Source organism: Silene latifolia, chromosome 11 (genome assembly GCF_048544455.1).
Source record: "Silene latifolia isolate original U9 population chromosome 11, ASM4854445v1, whole genome shotgun sequence".
Classification (NCBI taxonomy): Eukaryota; Viridiplantae; Streptophyta; class Magnoliopsida; order Caryophyllales; family Caryophyllaceae; genus Silene; species Silene latifolia.
Genome location: NC_133536.1, coordinates 157767190 through 157787716, shown reverse-complemented (window position 1 = coordinate 157787716; position 20527 = coordinate 157767190). Strand labels below are relative to the sequence as shown.

The 20527-nt window shown below is 34.6% G+C and overlaps 1 protein-coding gene across 2 annotated transcripts; it reads left to right on the top strand.

Moving 5' to 3' along the window:
* The first annotated feature begins 10021 nt into the window (after positions 1 to 10021).
* On the top strand, positions 10022 to 20418 carry LOC141612000 (26S proteasome regulatory subunit RPN13). Of its 2 annotated transcripts, none has more exons than XM_074430695.1 (14): positions 10022 to 10160; positions 10343 to 10432; positions 12778 to 12870; positions 13029 to 13088; positions 14799 to 14837; positions 14935 to 15009; positions 15101 to 15167; positions 16387 to 16465; positions 17626 to 17744; positions 17928 to 17960; positions 18663 to 18757; positions 18836 to 18913; positions 19031 to 19085; positions 19993 to 20418. In XM_074430695.1, the coding sequence occupies exons 2-14, from the start codon at positions 10382 to 10384 to the stop codon at positions 20103 to 20105; spliced, it is 957 nt and encodes a 318-aa protein (XP_074286796.1). In that variant the 5' UTR covers positions 10022 to 10160; positions 10343 to 10381; the 3' UTR covers positions 20106 to 20418. The 2 variants fall into 2 exon arrangements, with proteins under 2 accessions (XP_074286796.1, XP_074286797.1); XM_074430696.1 differs by having other exon boundaries at positions 10041 to 10119.
* Positions 20419 to 20527: the final 109 nt, after the last annotated feature.

Here is a 20527-nt window from a genome sequence, read left to right as displayed (position 1 = left end):
GTGGCCGGTACCATCAATGGGAGGTACGAACAAGATAGGTGTACTCTCATTGATTTAACCTTTCTTGAGTCCTATTTGAATGTTCGAGGGACGAGGCGTTATAACTTCAATACGCCACTTGAGATACTTAATAGGTTCAATGATTTTGCTCAAGGGACCACCCAACTCAAGACCTTCGTAATGGGAGGTCTAATTACTATTTTGGCCAACTATCTTTGCCCCGGGTTCAATGCCCAAGGGACCTATACTCCTCTTGAGGGGAGGACTTTGATTGATGAGCACACCATCTTCACTCATCACCGGTGGTGTAATTACACTCAAGACGGGAGTGTAGAGTGGTACACCAAAGGATGTACTCCAATCATCCTAGAAGGTTGGAAGATACCGGGCATTGACCCAAGATTGAGCCCATACTCGCCCCCACCAAGCTACCTCCTTGATATCCAAATTCTTGACAATCCCCCTCAAAAGGAAGAGCCACCCCACCAAATACCTCGTGGAGGACCGGCGAGGCCTTTTCGCCCACCTTCCTTTGTGCCTATCCCACCATACCTTATCCCTCATACCAAATTTGAGCCGGAAATCCCCAATACCCCGGGTATTAATGATTTGATAGCACTCATGAATAGAGTGGACCTCGGGGTACATGAAGGGAGGGTCGACAACTACTTGGCCCTTTATCCCCAATACTATAACATGGCTCAACAAGGGTATGTCGACCCTAATGGCCCTTTGCCCAAATGGGCCCAACCGGAACTCTTGTTCCCTAATCAAGGGAGCCAGGCTTGGGATCGCCAAGGTGGAGGATACTCGGGTCAAGGAGGAGAATTTGACCAAGGAGGGTATTGGGGCCAAGCAAGCGGGTATGACCAATCCGGGAGTTCTCATCGATACGGCTATGATCAAGATGAGGATGACGAGTGAAAGAGGCCTACCTCACCACCTCCATGTGTATGATACCCATCTCTCCCTCTCTCTTTTGTATATACATTGCATTTAGTGTAGTTCTCACATGCATTTGTATCATACTTCAATTGCATTAGTTAGTTCATATAGTATAGTTGCATTGTAATATATCTCACATGATTCATGTAAATAGTTGCATATAGACTAGAATTCATGCATAATCACTAATGACCAAACCTATTCCTTTTCCATACTAGAAATAGTGTTTAAATCGGTTTGGGGAGGTTTGATCATAGGTGACCATAGCTTAATAGAAATCATGCATCATATAATATAGTTTAGATTGCATTCATTTGTTATATATGTCAAATAGAATTGCATTTAGTTAGAGCATGCATTCATTCATATCATATCATTGCATTTGTACTTCAATTTCCATAAAATCAAAAATCCAAAAACATGTATTTCCTTTTTATTCCTACTCCTACATGTACATTGAGGACAATGTCCAAAATAAAGTGGGGGATGGGAATTTATATTCCAAAATGCATAAAAATTGAAAAATTTCGAAAAATCACAAAAATATGTCTTTTATTTTCATAAAAACAAAAATCCATAAAAATTTGAAAAACCAAAAATATGTTCATTCCTTTATAGTGTAGAATTGTATATATTGTATATACTTGTTTGTTTTTCTATCCTTTTCCACATTGATCGACTATGCCACATCCGAGACTATGTGGCTTTATTTTGATTGATGCGGTATAACAATGTGAACTTAGGACTTGCATTTAGTTTATATGTCATATTAGTTGGTAGAATCACTTGCATTAGGATGTATATATATTAGTTGCATCATGGCATATAGTTGCATTTAGATAAATTTTTTTGAAAAGTGCCTAATTGAGAACTTTGATAAGAGCAACTAAGCCATTACAAATACTTTTTCAACTTAAGACTTTGCCTACTAGAATGGTTGTAAAACACCCTAGGTTGTGTCATACTAGTGTCTTTTGACCCATGACCCAAAGCCTAGTCAAGAGTTTGCATGTGAGTCACCTATTCCAACCCCGTGATGCGATGTGGACTTGGTTAACTTGTCTAGGTGACCTTGATTGACCTTGTGGTAAGGCAACCCAAAAATACTTTCTACCAATAAGTTTGAAGTGCTCATTTCAAAGATTTTGTATGTGAAAGTAATTTATTGCCAAGGAAACCTCAAATGTTATGAAATGTTGAAATGTTGAGAATTTAGTTGTTTTGATGGAGGCGTACCACTTCGATGTGCTTTGGAGAGGGATCCATTGAATTGGGCCCCCACACGGTTGTGAATTCAACCGCCCAGAGACAGAGTGACTATCACCCCGAAAAGCTATTGTCTAGAGGTTAACCGGTTGCCTAGTAAGCGATTGGCGAAAGCAAAGGACACTAGCCCGGAAGGGACAAACCCCATCTCTAAATTTTGAAATGTGAAAGTTGAATGAGGTCAATTTTTGAATACTAGTCATATCCACCTTTGTTTATAACGATTTGAGCATTTCATTCCCAAAAAGCCTTTTTGTCAAGCCACTTTGTCGAGCTTAGGACGATCCATGACCTTTACTTTTGTAGAGAATTCTAGACTTGTCATGTCATATGCTACTAGCATCATAGGGATCATCATTCCATACCATTCGATCGCTCTTGACGAAAGCATTTGGATATTGAGGACGAAAGTAGTCTAGTTTAACACCATTTGGAGGTGATTTAGTGCCATCCTCTTAGCCTTAGTAATTTGTTGAACTAGTATTTGTGACAGATTATATGCTCTTAAATTTGTTCTCTTTTAGTTGCCTCCGCCACTTGATGAGGAAGTGGCTATTTCTTTTGTAGATGCATCCATTACTTGATTTTGTGTGCTTAATGTTTGGATGTGTCGCTATTTTGGCAAGACCCACCTTGCCTTGCAAGAAGGCATCCTACCTCATGGTTGTCTTGTTGAGTTGAAGGGGCGGAGTGAGACCCGCTAATTGTCTCATATCGGCTATATTATTAGGATAGTTTAAATAAAGGTCTAGTTTTAGTCACCTCTTTACTCGGGACAAGTAAAGGTTCGGTTTGGGGATATTTGATGTGAACATTATTTGCGCACATTTAGTCCCCTAATTGAACCTATTTTGCATACTATTATAACATTTCATAGTCGTTTTATCCGTCAAATGCTTTCTATTTTGCTTTCCTAGTGCAACTCTTGTATTTTGTAGGAAAGAAGAGAATAAGGCAGAAATTCCTGTCTTTCGTGCATGTTTAGAAGCTATTTGACGATATTTGATGAGCTAAGATTAAAGAGGAAACAAGAACTAAAGACCAATCCCACAAGAATAAAATGGAAGTGAAGGAAAGGGAAGAATAGAAGAGAAAGCGAGATTGCACTCCAATCCGTGCGGCTTCTCTAGAAGCCGGCCGTCCCCAAACTACAGAAGACGTGCGTCTTCACCCAAATCCGCCCGTCTTCCCCTGCTACAATCCGCCCGTCCCGACACCAATACGCACGGATTCCAGTCCAGCACAAATCCGTTTCTTCAAGCTTCAAAGAAAGATGCCCTTCCTTCGAAAAATACCGGCGTTTCCCTGCTCTAAACTAAAAAGTGTAATTACTAATTTAGCCTTAGTTAACCTAGTGAATCCCTACTATATATACCCCACTTGTAAATAATCAAGGGGGGATCCTTTTATCAAGTTTTATTAGAATAGAATCAAGTTTCCTTAGATTAAATCAATCCTTCCTTAGATTAGATTAGGAGTAGATTAGAATAGATTACTCTTTAATCTTTCCACAAATCTCACATTAATCTCTCCTTAATTATTGTTCAAGTTTGTTACTTTTGGGTAATTGAAGATTATTGGGTTATTATTGAAGGATTGACAACCCTTCATCAATCAATCAAGTTTCTTCTATTATTCTTTGCTTTATTATTTGGATCATCTCAAGTTTGGTATAATTCCTTTACTCTTTAATCTTTATTGTTCATTTCTTCATTCTATTATCATGTTTATACTTATTGTGATGATTGACACCATTAATGACATGTTTCCCATGATAATGAGTGAGTAGTCTCTTAGCTAGAATTAGTGGGTAATTAGGGAAAACCAACATGGGATTGATTCATGCTTAATCTAATATGTTCACATGATTAAATTGCTTGCTTGTTGTGATGTCAACTTTATGCACATGTTATGTTTGATGAAATGCTAAGCCTATGAATCCTTGCATTTACAACCATTTCTTATCTACTCAACTTGACTTGTAAGATATAAACCAACTCGAGTCTTGTTAGACCATGCATAAAAGTTGAATAGGAGGAAAGTAAGTCGACTTGTAGGTGTTGTACAATCTAATCGATTCGGCTCCGGGACCCAACCCTTCCTATGAACCGTAAGACATAAACCAACTCGGTTCCCCCACAACATTAATTGCTTGCAACTTTGTAAACATGTTTGTATGATCAACACCATGAATCCCCTATGACCTCATGACATCCTAGCACTTTTAATCAATTGTTTACATCCTTCCTTTTATTGCTTGTTTTACCTTATTATTTGCATTAGTATAGACACAACTACAAACCCAAACAAATTGTGACACTAGCATAAATTGAGATAGATAGACTTAGAACCCAAGACACACTGTCCCATGGATCGACCTCGACTTACCACTAACTAGTAGTTTGTTGAGAAATATAAATGTGTTTGATTGGGAGACCCGACGACATCACCCATCACTACCCTAAAATGACACATAAACGCCACCTAGACAAAGCCACGTAGGATCCAAAAAGCCACGTAGATTAAAATTTAATGTGACGTGGCATATTTAAATGTGATGTTGTATATTTTTAATGTGACACGACGAATTAATCTGACATGGATTATCAATTTATTATTACATAACATTAATTTAAATCATTTATCTATAAATTAATTTAATTCACTTATATCTATAATATTAAAGGATATTATCATTATTCTTAAATTAATTTTGTATATTAAATATATTGTCTTCCAAAATTTAAACAACCCTTACAAATATATATCAAATTTCATAATTTATAATTAATATTGACATTTTAATTGAAATTCTTGTAATAAAAGATGTTAATAAATTAATTAAAACTCTTCATATTACTTAACACTCACCATTATTAACATTTTCCTATTTAATTCATTGTTTTTAATCTTTTTTTTAATAAAACCTATTAATAAATTAATTAAACCTCTTCATATTACTGAACACCCACCATTATTAACATTTTCCTATTTTTTTTTAATTAAACATGGTAATAAATTGATTAAAATTCTTCATAATACTTAACACACACCAAATTAATTAAAAGTTTTTCCTATTTAATTAATTTTTGTAATATAATATGTTTATAATTTTATTAAAACTCCTTATATTGCTCAACACCCACAATTTTCATTAACATTTTGTCCTATTTAATTCATCTCTTGAGGTCCTCGGCAATCAATTATCTAATTTAATAATATCACAAAATAAATTAAAAATTAAATTAAACTATGTGAATTTATGATTGTGTAAAGACTATAAAACCTACAATACCTATAATAGTTTCTATTCACTTTATTTATTTATTTAAAATATGCCCATTTGTCATGAGTTTCTAAGTAGTGGATTGTATTATGGTTAACTAGTTTTGTGACCCGTGAAATTCACGGGTTGTTCTGTTTCTAGTGTAATACTTTAGTGATTTAATACAATAACATACTACGATAAATTCAATTTACGGTTTTCATGTTTTAAGGGTTGTATAAATTCAATTAGTCTTTTATACAACCGTTTATCAGAAATTAAAATTTCATACATTAGATATACTAAGATACCCCTATCAAAACTAAAGTAACTCAATGCAAGCTAAAATGAATTAATAATATAAGTATTCATATAATCAAATTAAAAAAACTATATTATCAAACAAAGATCCCCAAAGATAGAGCACCCTCACAAATTAGATATCAAAATTTCATCAACAATTCTGAAAATAACATAAAACACACAATTAGAAATGTTATGACAAAACTAACATTTCATACCCCCATAAAATTGAAGCTAATACAACAATAAATTGCGGAACTAAAAATTTTAAAGCAGCAACAACTTGAACAACAATTGGATCATTATTGCCGAATACTTCACTTATTAAACAATATTATACAAAAAATGCTATGTCATCCCCTCAAATTTTCCACCTTTTAGCCATATATTTCAAAATATATATAATAAATACTCAAAAAATTATTAATCATCCACGATTCCACGTTGATTTTACCAATCTTTAGTTAGTATGTAAAATATAGTTGTTTAAGCAATCTTAGTATTTCAATTCTCTTTATAATCTTCTTTCTTCAATAAATCATACCTATTAAAAAAAGTAACACAATAATAGTGGAATTTGTTTTATGCAATATTATCGTTATTAACTTAGTTTCACCTTAAGTAATGGAAAAAAGAGGGAATGATAATCAAATCGTAGAGATGTAAGTATATTTACCTTGGAAGAGCTTAACACAATAAATAATCTTGATAGCACCTAAATGAGAACAAAACAAACACATACACGAAATTGAAAATGTGATGAACACTTCATAGCCCAATGAAACTTCCAATAAAAAAATAAAAAAAACTAGTTAATAATATCGGTGACACATACCATTCTACTAACGATAGAGATAAGAAATTTTTTGCTTACAAATTTTGCCTTCCATAAAAAATATATAAACAATTGAGGATGCGTTTTATGGCTATTAAATATTATTTTTTCATTATTATCAAATTTAATATAGGTATAAATAAAGATCAAGTTCATGACTTTTGAGCATCCATTTTTCATTATTATGAAGTTTAATATAAACATAAATATGAGAAAATGAGAAATGGTATGTAAAAGGTTTGCATTATTATTATTATTATTATTATTTTTTTTTTTCTTACAAACTCCACTTTGCATGAAAGTCGTTTAAAAAGTTATCTTGTATATGTAATTAAAATATGACATATTGATGATGATAGATATTTTGGTTTTCCTTTTAATTATATTTATAAATGTGTAGATATTAGTAGCTTTATAATCCAAATTATTAGATTTTTTATTTACTACATATCAGACCTTTTAGCTACTATCTTTATGGTTACGGAGCAGTTAGATGAACAAATTGAATGATTTAAATGATGAGAGTAAATTCTTAATTTATTTTTATAATTTAAATCATGATCTTATGGTTTCCACACAAAAATAAATATTACTAAACCTTATATTGAGTTTTAATAAAATTATTAAAGTAGCCTTAATATTAACAATATAAATTAATAGAATTTAATTATGATAATCCTACATGGCAAAAAATTAAATGTATTAAGTTGCCTTTTAACTATATAGTTAAAATATGACATATTGATGATGATAGATATTTTGGTTTTCCTTTTAATTATATTTATAAATTTTTAGATATTAGTAGCTTTATAATCCAAATTATTAGATTTTTTATTTACTATATAAGACCTTTTAGCTACTATATTTATGGTTAAGGAGGAGTTAGATGAAAAAATTGAATGATTTAAATGATGAGACTAAATTCTTAATTTATTTTTATAATTTAAATCATGATCTTATGGTTTCCACACAAAAAAAATATTACTAAAACTTATAATGAATTTTAATAAATTTATTAAAGTAGCCTTAATATTAACAATATAAATTAATAGAATTTAATTATGATAATCTTACAAGGCAAAAAATTAAATGTATTAAGCTGCCTTTTAACTATATAGTATAGATTATATAGATTTATAGATGTGACATTCGTAATGCACACGTGGTTTTTTCTTCGCCTATGTGGCTTTGTCTACGTGGCCTTTTAAGGTTACCCTTTTAATATAGTTTTATAGATTTATTTATTTGATTATATTGAGTATTATTGTCGAGTATTATTGTTGAGTATTGTTGTTGTTGCTCCTGTGTCCCATAAAGTATATTTTAATTTATTATGTTGTTGGTTTTATGAATCGTTTACTTTATATTTGAATTCATGTTTTCCAGTTGGTTTAATTTTAGTGACTTACATGTGACAATGTTTTGATTCGTTTGTCAAGTTTTTGCCAGGTTGATGTTTTATCTTTTGGTCAATGTATTTTTTATATAACTTTAAAGCACCATGAAACGTATGTGAAAGGAGATAAGGCAAACCATCACGTGGGTAATCTGAAGAGGGAAGAAATACAAAAGGCACGAAACTGAGGTAAAATTAAAGGTAAAAAAAACGTAAGGTAGAAACTGATAAGTAATTGATGATTGTTGATCTCAAAATAGAAGTCTTATAATATTTCTATTAATTTGTTATTAAACGTATATTGTGGTGTAATTTTACTATTATACTTTCCCGATCAACCTATTTGAATTTGTATTTTTGTATTCACGAGTATAATCATCTGCATTTTATATGAACTATTATCAAGACATGTAATAAAGAAGTGAAAGTGAACCTTCGGGTAAATATTAAATAGTATGATTTCTAAATTCTACTTCGTATGTTTTTTTATGTGTTTTTTTTTTTGTCAAAACAGGAATAATAAAACTTACTCTCATAATTTCTTTAAAAAAAACCTACTCTCATAATTAATGGTAAATAAATAAGTCCAAATAATTGAATGAAAAATCTTTAAAATTTCATAATTTACTTTTTGAACCATCATGACAATAATTAATCATTTTAATTATGTCATTTTCTCTTCCAATTTAAGTTTTCTCCAACTCCCACCTTTTGATTGTTTTTCTATAAAATTTACTTTACTTTTTAAGTGGTTTATGCTTTTTTAACCATTATAAGATGATCGTCGATCTCAAAATGGAGATCTTATAATATTTCTTTAAATGTTTTATTAAGCGTATATTGTTGTGTAATTTTACTATTATGCTTTCCCAATCAACCTATTTGAATTTGTATTTTTGTATTCATGAATATAATAATCTCTAACCTATATTTTTCTTTTTCATTTCATATGAACTATTATCAAGGCATGTACTAAAAGGAAGCGTACTAATAGAAAACGAAAGTGAACCTTCAGATAAATATTAAATAGTATGGTTTCTAAACTCTAATCCGTATATTTTTAAGTTTTTGTTTTTTTTTTTCAAAACCGGAATAGATTATTTTATAGTCTTTAATACTATTTTTATTTTTATATAGGCTCGTGGACATAAGTATAATAAGAGATGGATCAAATTCTTGAAATAGTAATAAGGAACTTAAAAAAATTTATGAACATTTTGGAATTCCAATTTTGGGAATATAGTTTTTTAGATTATTGAGAAATTGAAATGAAAATTTAATTCGTAATACATGGAGTAGATACCGACCATACCGTGGAATCGTATCTAATATTTTTCTATCGATATAATAAATGTTTTTCGGATGTAAATAATATTTGAAGCATGCACGTGGTGATAAGACTTCAAAGATATTTCTAAGGGAGGGTTGATGGAGAGGTCTGGAAATAATTTGGAGATGACTATTCTGAGGTATTCAGTTTACAACCTTATAAGGCGTCATTAAAGATTTTTCCATACGGAATTTATTATATACAGATGGTTTCATCTTTTAATATTTAAAAAACTCATTTTATTATATTGCGGAGTAAAACACACGTATATATAATGAGTCGTCTTTGTCATTGCTCCGTTGTCAAGTTTCTCGAAATTAGTAGCTACCACATTGTCAGTTGCAGGATTCGATTTAAAAAAACAAACTAAAGTTGTCAAAGAAATAAGGTATCAACTAACTAATTTCTATGTATTTCAAGACTGTATATTTTTAAATGAATCAACAACTAATTGCTCGAACAAATATTAAAAATACGATAAAAATATCAAAATTAAAACAAATAAACCCGTGAACTTCACGGGTCACAAACCTAGTTTAACTATAAAATGGTCACACAATCCTGTCTTTTTGGAAAGACGAAAATGGTTCATCTGAAACAAGAATTTGTGATCGAACAAAGGTCGACCCACAACAAGGATCCGACTTGCTATAACCATTTATGAAATGGGCCAACAATCCGTATGACCATATGTAAGCCTTGTAAGAGAAAAAGGGAAGAGAAGTATAGTAGTTGCCAAGTTTGAGCAAGAAATCCTGAATTCAGCAAAATATTTCTGGGTTTCTAAACTCTTCAGCAATACTTCGTAATATTTTCTCAGGTTCCAACTTCTATGTTCTCTTACTCAATTTTTTGCTTTTTCCATCGATTTATGTTTTTCAAACATTTGCAATTTTGATAAAGGAAGTTTGATTTTGTTTATCAAATATTGTTAACTTGAATAGATGAGTGTCGCATTGAAAAAGAAATGATTTAATTTGAGTTGGTTTTAATGGTGCCCAGATTGTAATTTTGATAAAGGAAGCTTCTTCAAGTGTTTCTATGGCTTCTTCTGGAGATGCTTCTCATGGGGTCGGCCAGGTTGATTTGACGGTAACAACTAAACTTGATTAATGCCCTAACTTGTGTTTTACTAGTGTATTGTAATATGCATTACATCATCCCTATTTCTTTTTCTTGATGTTTAATGGGATGATTATATCGAAACACGATTATATTGTATACCTTTCTTGTGAAAAAAAAAAAGCATTCCTAGCGTGTTCAAAGTATCGATTTTATCGAAACACGACTTTATGATTTTTGGTTCCATGCTTTGAAGAATTCCGACATTTGTACATTAGGCTTAAAGAGGATGAGACATATGTTACGGTATTGATTTTGGGTGTTGACTGCTGAGTCCCTGCTGAATGCTGACAACTTCAGGGAATGTTTATGTTAATGTCATATCCCAAAACCTTCTCCATTTCATTATGAGACCAGCGCGTGTTTTTAGTTTAGGTGTATGAAGTTGCATTGAGTAGCTCATTGTGGCTTGTTGTCAAGTAGTGTATCAAATACCGCTACATCTTAGATCATAAAAAAGGGCAGCCCGGTGCACGATGGCGTCCCTGCTAGGTGAGGGTCCGGGGAAGGGTCCCACCACCAGGGTGTAATTGGGGCAAGCCTTCCCTTGCCATTTTGGCAAGAGGCCGCTCTAAGGACTTGAACCCGTGACCTCACGATCACAAAGCAACACCTTAACCGGTGCGCCAAGGCTCCCCTTCGCTACATCTTAAATCATATGTTAATTTATTTATAGCAAGATTGATTGGAAAGGGACGTGGTTGAATTTGTATGTCAGATTTTTTATAGAGGTTAGCCGGTGCATAATCGACTTTGGTGAAAAATCTGAGCTACCCCTGGTTGGTGGTGGAGAAAGGGGGGAGAGGAGGGTGTTAACTATCAATCACAGATGTTCCAGGGGTGTCTATTATTTTCTATGATAGTAATGCCTATGGTATGATATTAGCAGACTACTATCAATATCAACAAACCAAGAAGTTAGCTAGATTGAAATACAGAAGATGGCGGACAAACTTTGTCAGAATGATTGGGCTCTAAATTAGTTGATTCAATGGTGAAAGAACTTGGCATCATTTTCGTCGTATATTTTGGACCTAGACTAGGGTGTGAGTGTCGGATACGGGCACGAGAGTGTTGAACTTGCTATGACTCGATTTTCGTGAAATAGGGACTCAGATTCAACCCCCCTTGTCTTTTTAAGCTAATAAATTGACTTAAGAGATAGTTCAAGTTTAATCAAAAGTTTGAAATTCATGTAGTTTTCTAAAGTGACTTAAAGATATAGTCCGATAGAAGGCTTAAAATTGTGAAAAATCATACTAAATACTGTATATAATAATATAACTTTACTTCCTCTATTTTTGTCGTCGTAGTAAGTGCATTTCTAGCGCGCCTAACCCCTAGGCGTCGTGAGACCCTAGAAAAATGTCTTAGTGCATTTAAGTGCGCTGTTTAGATAAGACACAGCTACCAAGTTGCTCTACTATACAATTTCCAATTTTTTTTTCTTCTTCTAGTTCTTTAATTATGTCTTTCTCTTTACTACACCATCCATAGAGTTTACCCATTTACATGTCAGCGTACTTTAGAACTTTAAAAAAGGTATTTTTGAATAAAGTTTATTTTTAAATTACAAATTTGTCTGCAAAAACAATACACCTAGTGTCTATGAGGCACACTCCTTCACTTTGCACCAAGGGTTCTTGTCTCCTCGTGCTTGTACAAGTGTTGGATTTGTGAGAGTCGGTTATGGTCTTATGGATTCCATACCCACATGGCCATATTCTTGATCATCGTGTTGGAGGCTGGTATGACCCTGGAACTGAAGAATCTATGTAAATAGCTTTGGCCTTCTTTTATTCTTTTTCTAACTTGTATATTGTTTTATTTTGAAATAATGGAATTTTGGTTTTAATGCACGTACTCCACTAATGTAATGCTCCCAAGACTGCCTGCAATTTTCTTATAAAAAAGTGAATGGTCGTCATCTAAGAAAACACGAGTTCAGTTTACTTGCTATTAACAAGGTCATATGAATTGTAGAATAAGTTGATAAGTTTCATCAACAGTAACTATTTCATGTTTTAAAATGATTTTTTGATTTCAGCAAGGCATCAAGATGTCAAGTGACTTGCTACTAAGAAGGTCATATTAAATTATTAATATTACATTGAAAAAGTTAATACCTTCTGTCAATATGTTAGTCTGTAGTTATTTCATGCTTTATAAACCTTGTTGATGTCAACAAGGCGATGGTGTATGTCACTCTACTTTGGTTAAACTGAAATGTATATTGACTGATCCTGACTTATTTCAAATATAAACATGCTCACTTTTCAATTAGTAATTAATTCTATGATAATATGGTTGAACAGGACGTCATACTGCAGTTCCGTGCTGGTAAAATGTCTTTTGATGGAAAACTTGTTGCGCCGGATCCACGTAAAGGGCTAGTTCATATTACTCGGGTATGCGAAACTAACAAAACCTGCTCCCTATGTATGCATGCATTTTCTGTATGGGAAAAGTTGGGCATAATTTGCACTAAATTTGGTCTTCAAATCTTATTTTATATATTCACATTTGTCGATTTTCAAATGACAATTTGTACTTGCGTTTTCTGTAGGGTGAGGATGGTCTGACTCATTTCCAGTGGCTTGATCGTGTGCAAAATGTGGTTGAAGATGTATCCTCTAATTCTGGTTTTCCACCGTGATGTAGTGATAACACTGCACAACTGAAATATCAATGTGGTGCCCGTTGTTTCACTGTATAAATGGAAAATATTTTTCAATGTCGTGGTCAAGGTTTTCCAGCTGGAGGATTTCATATTTAAATGGGATTCAAAAGCAATCACAAATGACACAAACTAATAGGGTAAAAAGTATTTGATAAAGTACTTCATGCAATCAACTAGCAGATAATACTGCTGACTAGGCTCTTGGTTGTAATTATCATGAGCAAAGCTGTTGAGGCAAAACAAATTGATGAGTTTCTGCTTATTGAAAGTGCTAGAATGAATTCTGAGTAGGTTAGCTTGTTTGATGTAATTCAAATGCTCAAGACTTTGACGGGTTTACGGTGGATCTAATTTTCTTTTTCCAGGTGATACTGACTATGGTCAGATCACTGAAGAATGGAGATTGAAGATCCAATGTCTAGCTTTTGGCGGAGCCAAGATTTGAACATAGCAGGGGCAAAAAAATTTAGCGAGGGTGAACGGATAATAGTACTCGTATAACATAAACACGGAAAACTTTCGAAAATTTAGCTAAAAATTTCGAAATTTTTATTCTCCAGGGGCGCCTTGCTAGCCCTCCCCTAGCTCTATACAACTTCCATAAAAAAACCTCGACTGCAAGAATCAAGATGTCACGTAGAAGTACAAGGGCTTTATTAGGTATGGGGTTGACTGTTGACACTGTAGGGGCCAGGGGCGAGGTTGAATCTGGGGGAATGATGTGATACTATGAACTTGTAGACCATCTAGTTTGTTGCAGTTTGCAGCAAGGAATCTTGAGCGTTCTGTGATATGATCTCCTGATCATTGCTTTCATGGAGCAAGCGCTTCCTAGAATTTGCATTTTCAATTCTGCAACTCCTAGGGTTTGCATGGGGTGGTGGTTTATGAGAATAATAGAGCTCAAAACAAAAATATAACGGGAGAAAGTGGTGGTGGTGTTGGGGTAGTTGTTACCACCTTCCATGGAGCAATAATTCCCTGATCACCTCTTTTTACTCCTTTCACTACCACCACCTTTTTCCTTCTCCTTTTCCTTTTGTTTTGAGTTTTGTTACCCCAGTTATAGTTATCCTCATACATTGCAAGTCCTAAAGGGAAGATTTACCTATGGTGCTACTGAAGAGGATCCTCTTGTAGTGTGTGAAATATTTGTGAAATTGATGCGTACCCAGTGAGTTACTATGTCGTTGAGCATGTCGTGGGAATGCTTTCTTCAATATCACAGTAGTAACATAATTTTTATCTAAGGTATCTCTTGGTGGATTCAAAGTAGGACTTGCTTTGTCAAGACTCTTTTCAGTGTAGGCTTTGAAGAAACCAACCGACTTAATGACACAGCTAGTAATATTTCTTTTGTCGTTTTCTACAGCTGCGATCTACATGTTACCGTAAACATGTAGCGATAGAGAGTGGTGATTCTTGGGGATTCGACAATTTTATGCTTCGAGTCAATTGTTTGTAAAAGCTTATGATATTTTAGTGTTAAAGTAGTAGTAAACTTTCAGGACTAAATATCTTATCTGGGTTGCTTGATTTACTTTCAAAATATGTGACTTCATATTCTCATCTATTTTTGTTCTTGCTTCATTTGTGTGCATATGCTCTTTTGTTTACTGCTGCACATCATCTTTGGTGGTCCTTAATATGTCACAGGACCAAATTGTTTTTCCTCAAGAGGCAGTTTTTGAGAAGGTATGCTCCCATACTTTTTTGATGAATTCCTGTTGGGAGTACTTCGTAAATTCATATTTATCATATCAATTTTCTATGCTTCATCCTTCACATGCAGGTTGAGCAAGCATCTGGAAGGGTCTACATTCTGAAGTTTAACACAGATGATAGGAAGTCATTTTTCTGGTTGCAGGTGTGTTGAATTCTGCTTTTGTTCTGTGCATTATATAAAGGTGTTGCAGTTTCTCCCCGGGTCTAACTTGTCTTTACTTGGATTATTCCAGGAGCCAAAAGCCGATGGTGATCAACCACTATGTCAAGCAGTGAACTACCTTCTTAATCAGCCTTTAGGTACAATTGCACTTGGTGTTCTTCAATCTAGTTCTCTGATAATTGTCATACTGGTGCTTGTTATTAGAAGTGACATAATTGATATAAGATGTAGTGAGTGCCTTAGTAGATGAGGAAATCCTTATTAATAAAAGTAGTTGGAGACTTGGAGTGCGGTTATTTAAGCTTAGATTGTGGCTGGAGTTGCATGGGTACTAAAGAAGTGTCATGTTGTTACTTCTATTCTCTCTCTAGTCTCTTGAACATTTTGTAGCTGTAGTAAATTACCGTTATATAGAAAATTAGAAATTAAGCGAAAGTAGGAGTATTGAGAGCAGCCCACTGAAAATACATGGAATAAAAATGTTCTCATTATGTTAGGCGACATATGTTAAATAATGGAATTCCATTTTTGCCGTTACTTTATTTCTCGTTATAGATTGCCTTGTAGAAGAATCCTACATTTCATTTGCCACAACTTTTCTATCAAAATATCACCAATACTTAACAAATATTACCACTTTTTAATCTATACTACAAGCTATTTTTTGGAAAAAAATAGTCGCATATCAAGCATGTGTGAGTAGAGATAGAGTTTGGACTTGAAAGTGGAAACCTATCAACATGAGTTTCAGATCTCAAGATGTGAACAAGTAACACATTTGATAAAATGTTTTTAATATTCCTGCTGCATTGGCTGCCACCTATTAAGTTACCTGTGGATTTTTATACAACGCGAAGATCCTACAACTTAGGGTATGGCCCATTTGTGAAGTTAATATGCAAGCAAGTATTTGCCCCTCGTCAATCACAAATTAATAATTGTAAAAATCCGAATTGCATATGCTGTTGACATCACAATCTTACATCTCAAGGGCCACTTTTCTCAGTTGGCCATGTTTTGATATCTTTTGAGCTTTGTTTTCTAATTCGGCACAGGATATGTGTGAATCTTGTATATTGTATCAAATTTAGCTTTTGTCTATGTCCACTTAGGATTATAGTACCCATATGGTTCAAAATCTCGGCCAAGATGTATCTCTCGCCCGAGCTGTATCGGTTTTTCACTTTAATGATACGAGATATCGCCCGCGAAATCACTGAGATTCACCCGCGACGACCGATTAATGACCGATTATTCCGATACTGCGACTAAAACCGATACTGAGATTTTGAACCATGAGAGTACCGCTGATTTGCTTTATTTTCTTTGTTTTGTTTGTGTGGGTGTGCTTGGAAGAACTCCCTGCTGAAGAGGTTTCTGGAGCATCTGTTCCTCTTCAAACAGATGAGATGGTAGAAGATGATATTTCATCAAGGTAAAACTGATTCTTGGACAGTTTGACTTGTACATTTTTCATTGGACCCTTTTGCATTTTGTTTTTGGTGGATTTTTAAAATATAAATTGCTTTATGATTGCCAATGAGGGAGACTTTTCTGCCATTGCGGTAAGATAAGAAGTTCAGGTGATAGTTGAGCCCCCATTTTCTCTTTGATTTAATTTTGGTGTTCTCTGTTCTGGCCATCATCAGTATCTCTGTGCTTCAAACTTCAAAGGTTGTTTCCCAATTGATATAGAGGTTGTTTCCATTTGACCCTCAGCTAAAAGTGGGATGAGAATGCCGAGTGTTCTAAGAATCTTTGTTTCTTAGTTCATTATAATCCAAAGCCAAAAGAACAATGAAAGCCGAGGCTGCATTTTAATAATGTGGACTTTGAAGGCTATATTTTCTGATATTAAATTTTTCATCTCTTGGTAAATGGTCCTTCTAGATATTCTTGTTTCATAGAACATATCTCTATGTCGAGCCACATAGTTTATTCTTAGTTGGCATAAAATATAAATGTGTTATGTTATGGTGCCAACTAGGGATGAGCACGAGCACGAGCACGAGCTTGGCCTTGCTCGGCTTGTGCTGATGAAGCAAAAATCGAGCTCGCGCCGATCTGAGCTCACATGAACTTGAAAAAATGAGCTCATTATCAAGCTTGCGATCTTAAACCAAACTCGAGCTCAACTCCAACCTATATATAATTGTTATTTTTTTTCTTTTGATATTTTCAATTACAGGATACAAAGGTTATATATAAAAATATTGGCAAATCAATGTGAACATTTGCCATGTTAATACAAAGATATATATAATCAAGATGAAATAGTTCTTTAAAATAAGAACAAGATATTATCTAATCACGCAAGTTGGAGCTGCTTGCGAGGTTTTTGAGCTGAGCCGACATTAGCTCGGCTTGACTCATTAAGTCGCGGGACTCCAGCCAAGCTTTAACTGTGCTTGGTAAGCTGAGTTCGGGCTGTCTTGTCTCATTATCACCCTTAGTGCCAGCATGTCGATTAACTCTTGTAGGATGATTCTTTTCTATCATTTTATACTTTCAGACTCTTTTGGGAGTATTCTGCCTTCTATATCCTTGGACTTGGTAATGCAGTCTATTTCTACTAAGCTTTCCTCTGTTTGTCAGAGCTGGTAATTTGATTGGGCCAAGTATGGGTGCTGATATGGTGAGTGATGTAACCTCTGCACCTGGACCAGTAAAACTGTCAGACTTGCAAAGGATACTAAGTAACATTCAATCTGCAGGTATCTTGTATCGAAAGAATCCTTCTCAATACTCTTTTATACATACATTTTTATAAGATTTTCGAGTTCAATCTCGGTAGCGGCAAGGCTGTTTGTGGCACAAGTGTTATGGCTCTCACCTTCGTAGTCTTTTTCCTGCATAAAGCAGTTCAGCTCTAAAAATATCTCTGGTCACCTCTGCAGGTCCTGTTGGTGATGTTGAAGATCCAGATGGAGGTATCATACACTATATTTGATTTGGTTGAGTCCTTCAGCCTTTATTTGTGCTTGTTGCTAGTTATAAGGATGTCTCTGTCTTCATCAGAAAAGCTACTAGTATGACATCTGGAATATAATAAACTAGCCTTCCTATGTTTCAAAAGATTCTGAAAGCTGGTTAATACTTAGCTTCAGATATGTTAAAAGAGCTTATGCGATTCTTGTGATATGAGCATTTGTCCAAAGTCCTAGTTTAAAGTGATCCATGGATGGGATTAGGCTCAAAACTACAAGTAGCAAATCCAGGTAATAAAGATTTGCTTACACTTGCAATATGGTAGGAAAATTTCTTCAGTACAGCATCTGATGTGATCTTCTGCATAAAAATAAAAATGAATGGATCTGATATTGCGCAGAAACTTAGAAGGGATGATCTTATGATGCCACCTGGCAGTTTTTGCAGAGTGAATCGTTTTATTGCATGGTCAATGAATTAAATGTAACTGTGTCTAATTCAAGTGTTAGGTATTTGTGAGGATTTAGATGGAAGAATAATCTCTGTTTTTCTCCATTCCGTCTTGTGTATCCGATGTTGTAGTGCTTTTCGTGGTGGTCTGGGTGCTTCATATATGAAGCTAGCTTCTTACATCAGACTGCAAAAGATGAACTTCATTCTGTAATACTAGCTGCTTAACTCAAACACTCCACTTCTTATTACAGGCTTCGGACTAGGGGATCTTTTGAAGCCTGATTTATTGGGCCCCTTGCTTGAGACGTTACCTATCGAAGAGCGTTTAGCATCATATTTGCCAGAAGTAAATTTGCTGTTCTATTTATAAATCTGTTGTGTGTGATGTGTGAGTTGGTGCATCTTTAACAGATTTTTTTTGCAGGGTCAATGCACACAGCATGACTTGATAGAAGTATTGCAGTGCCCCCCTTTCCGCCAACAAGTAGATGCTTTTACTTACGTAAGAACAGAAGTGTTTTCCTATTTTCCCGCATTATTCATGATTCATGAATGTATGATTGTTACTGGACATTGTTTCTTTGCATGCTGTGCAGCTTATGTTTTCTTGTTTCTGTAGGTTCTCAAGACAGGCCAAATAGACCTTGCTCAGTTTGGCATTGACCCTAGTAAATGTAAAAACTTCTCTCTTAAAAACATTGTAGTTACATTTCTGTTTATTTCTGAAGGTGTCTGCAGTCTGCACAAGCATCTCCATTCGAATACCAAAAGAGAGGGGTTTGGTGCAGTTATAGCGCCTTTCTGACCTGATGTGCGCGAACATTGTTTAGTTAGACTTCTATCTTGAGAAATTTAACAAAGATGATTCAACGTTTGTGTCGTCTTCCTATAATAATCCCACCTTGTAAATTGTATGGAAAATATCCAAAGTTTAAGATTGTGTCATGGAAATGGCCTCATGCTGACAATCGTAAAATTTTGGTCCAATTGACAGTAAAAAGTTCACTCCGCATCAGTTAATTGACATATATCTTAACTCTTATTGGTCATTTCCGACCAGAGTCTCCGACCATCTTCGACTTTGTCTACTGGATCTGCTCTTTCGTGCGCTGGGAGTATTCGGTTATGGCCCTATGGGTCTATGTGTTGCGCTGTAGACTGATGGTTTGTTGGTGGTTCTGTGGTCCTTTGATGGTGTTTGGTGGTGCAAGCAATGGTTGGGGTGGTCAATGGTGTTGAGAGGTGTTTTAAGAAACGGCAGGCAACGGCTGAGCGGTGGTCGAGCTGTGGGCAGTGGTGTTGGGTGGGGTGGTCGTTGGTGGTTGGTGTTGGGAGGTAGTTGTTGGTTAGTGAGGGAGGAATGTAGAGAGTTAGACCGAGTTAGCGACAATCAGACAGAATAAAAGAGGGGAGGGTAAGTGAGGGGAAATATAGTAATCTTACAGCTTTTCTTAAGAAGTGGGAGAAAAGAAATGGGAAGATGAAAAAACGGAGGGAGTATTAACTAGTTTTTTTAATGTTAAATTTAGCTCATTTGTAGCGCATGATGCTGATGAGAATTTCTAATTCAATCCAATGCAGACAAATTTACTGTACTTTCTTTCTTGGAGGCGCTTGAAGACTCCGTCTTCAGAGATTTGGAATCTAATGTATTGACGCCGGGAACTAGGGATCCAATGGATGAAGGGCAGTAGTCGATAGCGACTTGAGTGAATATGTGCCGTTTACTGTCATATTCAACTAGCTTCTCAGTTCTGTAAGTCCTCGTTTGCTTTCCTATATGCTAGGTGTGGGATATTGATTAGTACCTGATCTACAGAAGAAACGCAGATGTTTGGAGCTCTTTTTGTATACAGAAAACCCAGAAGTTTTTTTACATTCTATCAGCTTATAGCTTAGTTAACTTTGTCGATTCAACATGCGTTTAAAGGAAGTTTGTACTGCCTTTTTTTTTGAGAATGGAATGCCATTGCCATTTGTTTTCATTTTCAACTCATTGATTTACTTGCGACGAGTGGTGTCTCATTTTTTGAGTTGTATGCTTGTTTGGTTTTGAATCATGTTTCTGTTTTCAGCTTCGAGCTGTGTTTTGAAGTTTCCAAGTAAAATAATATAC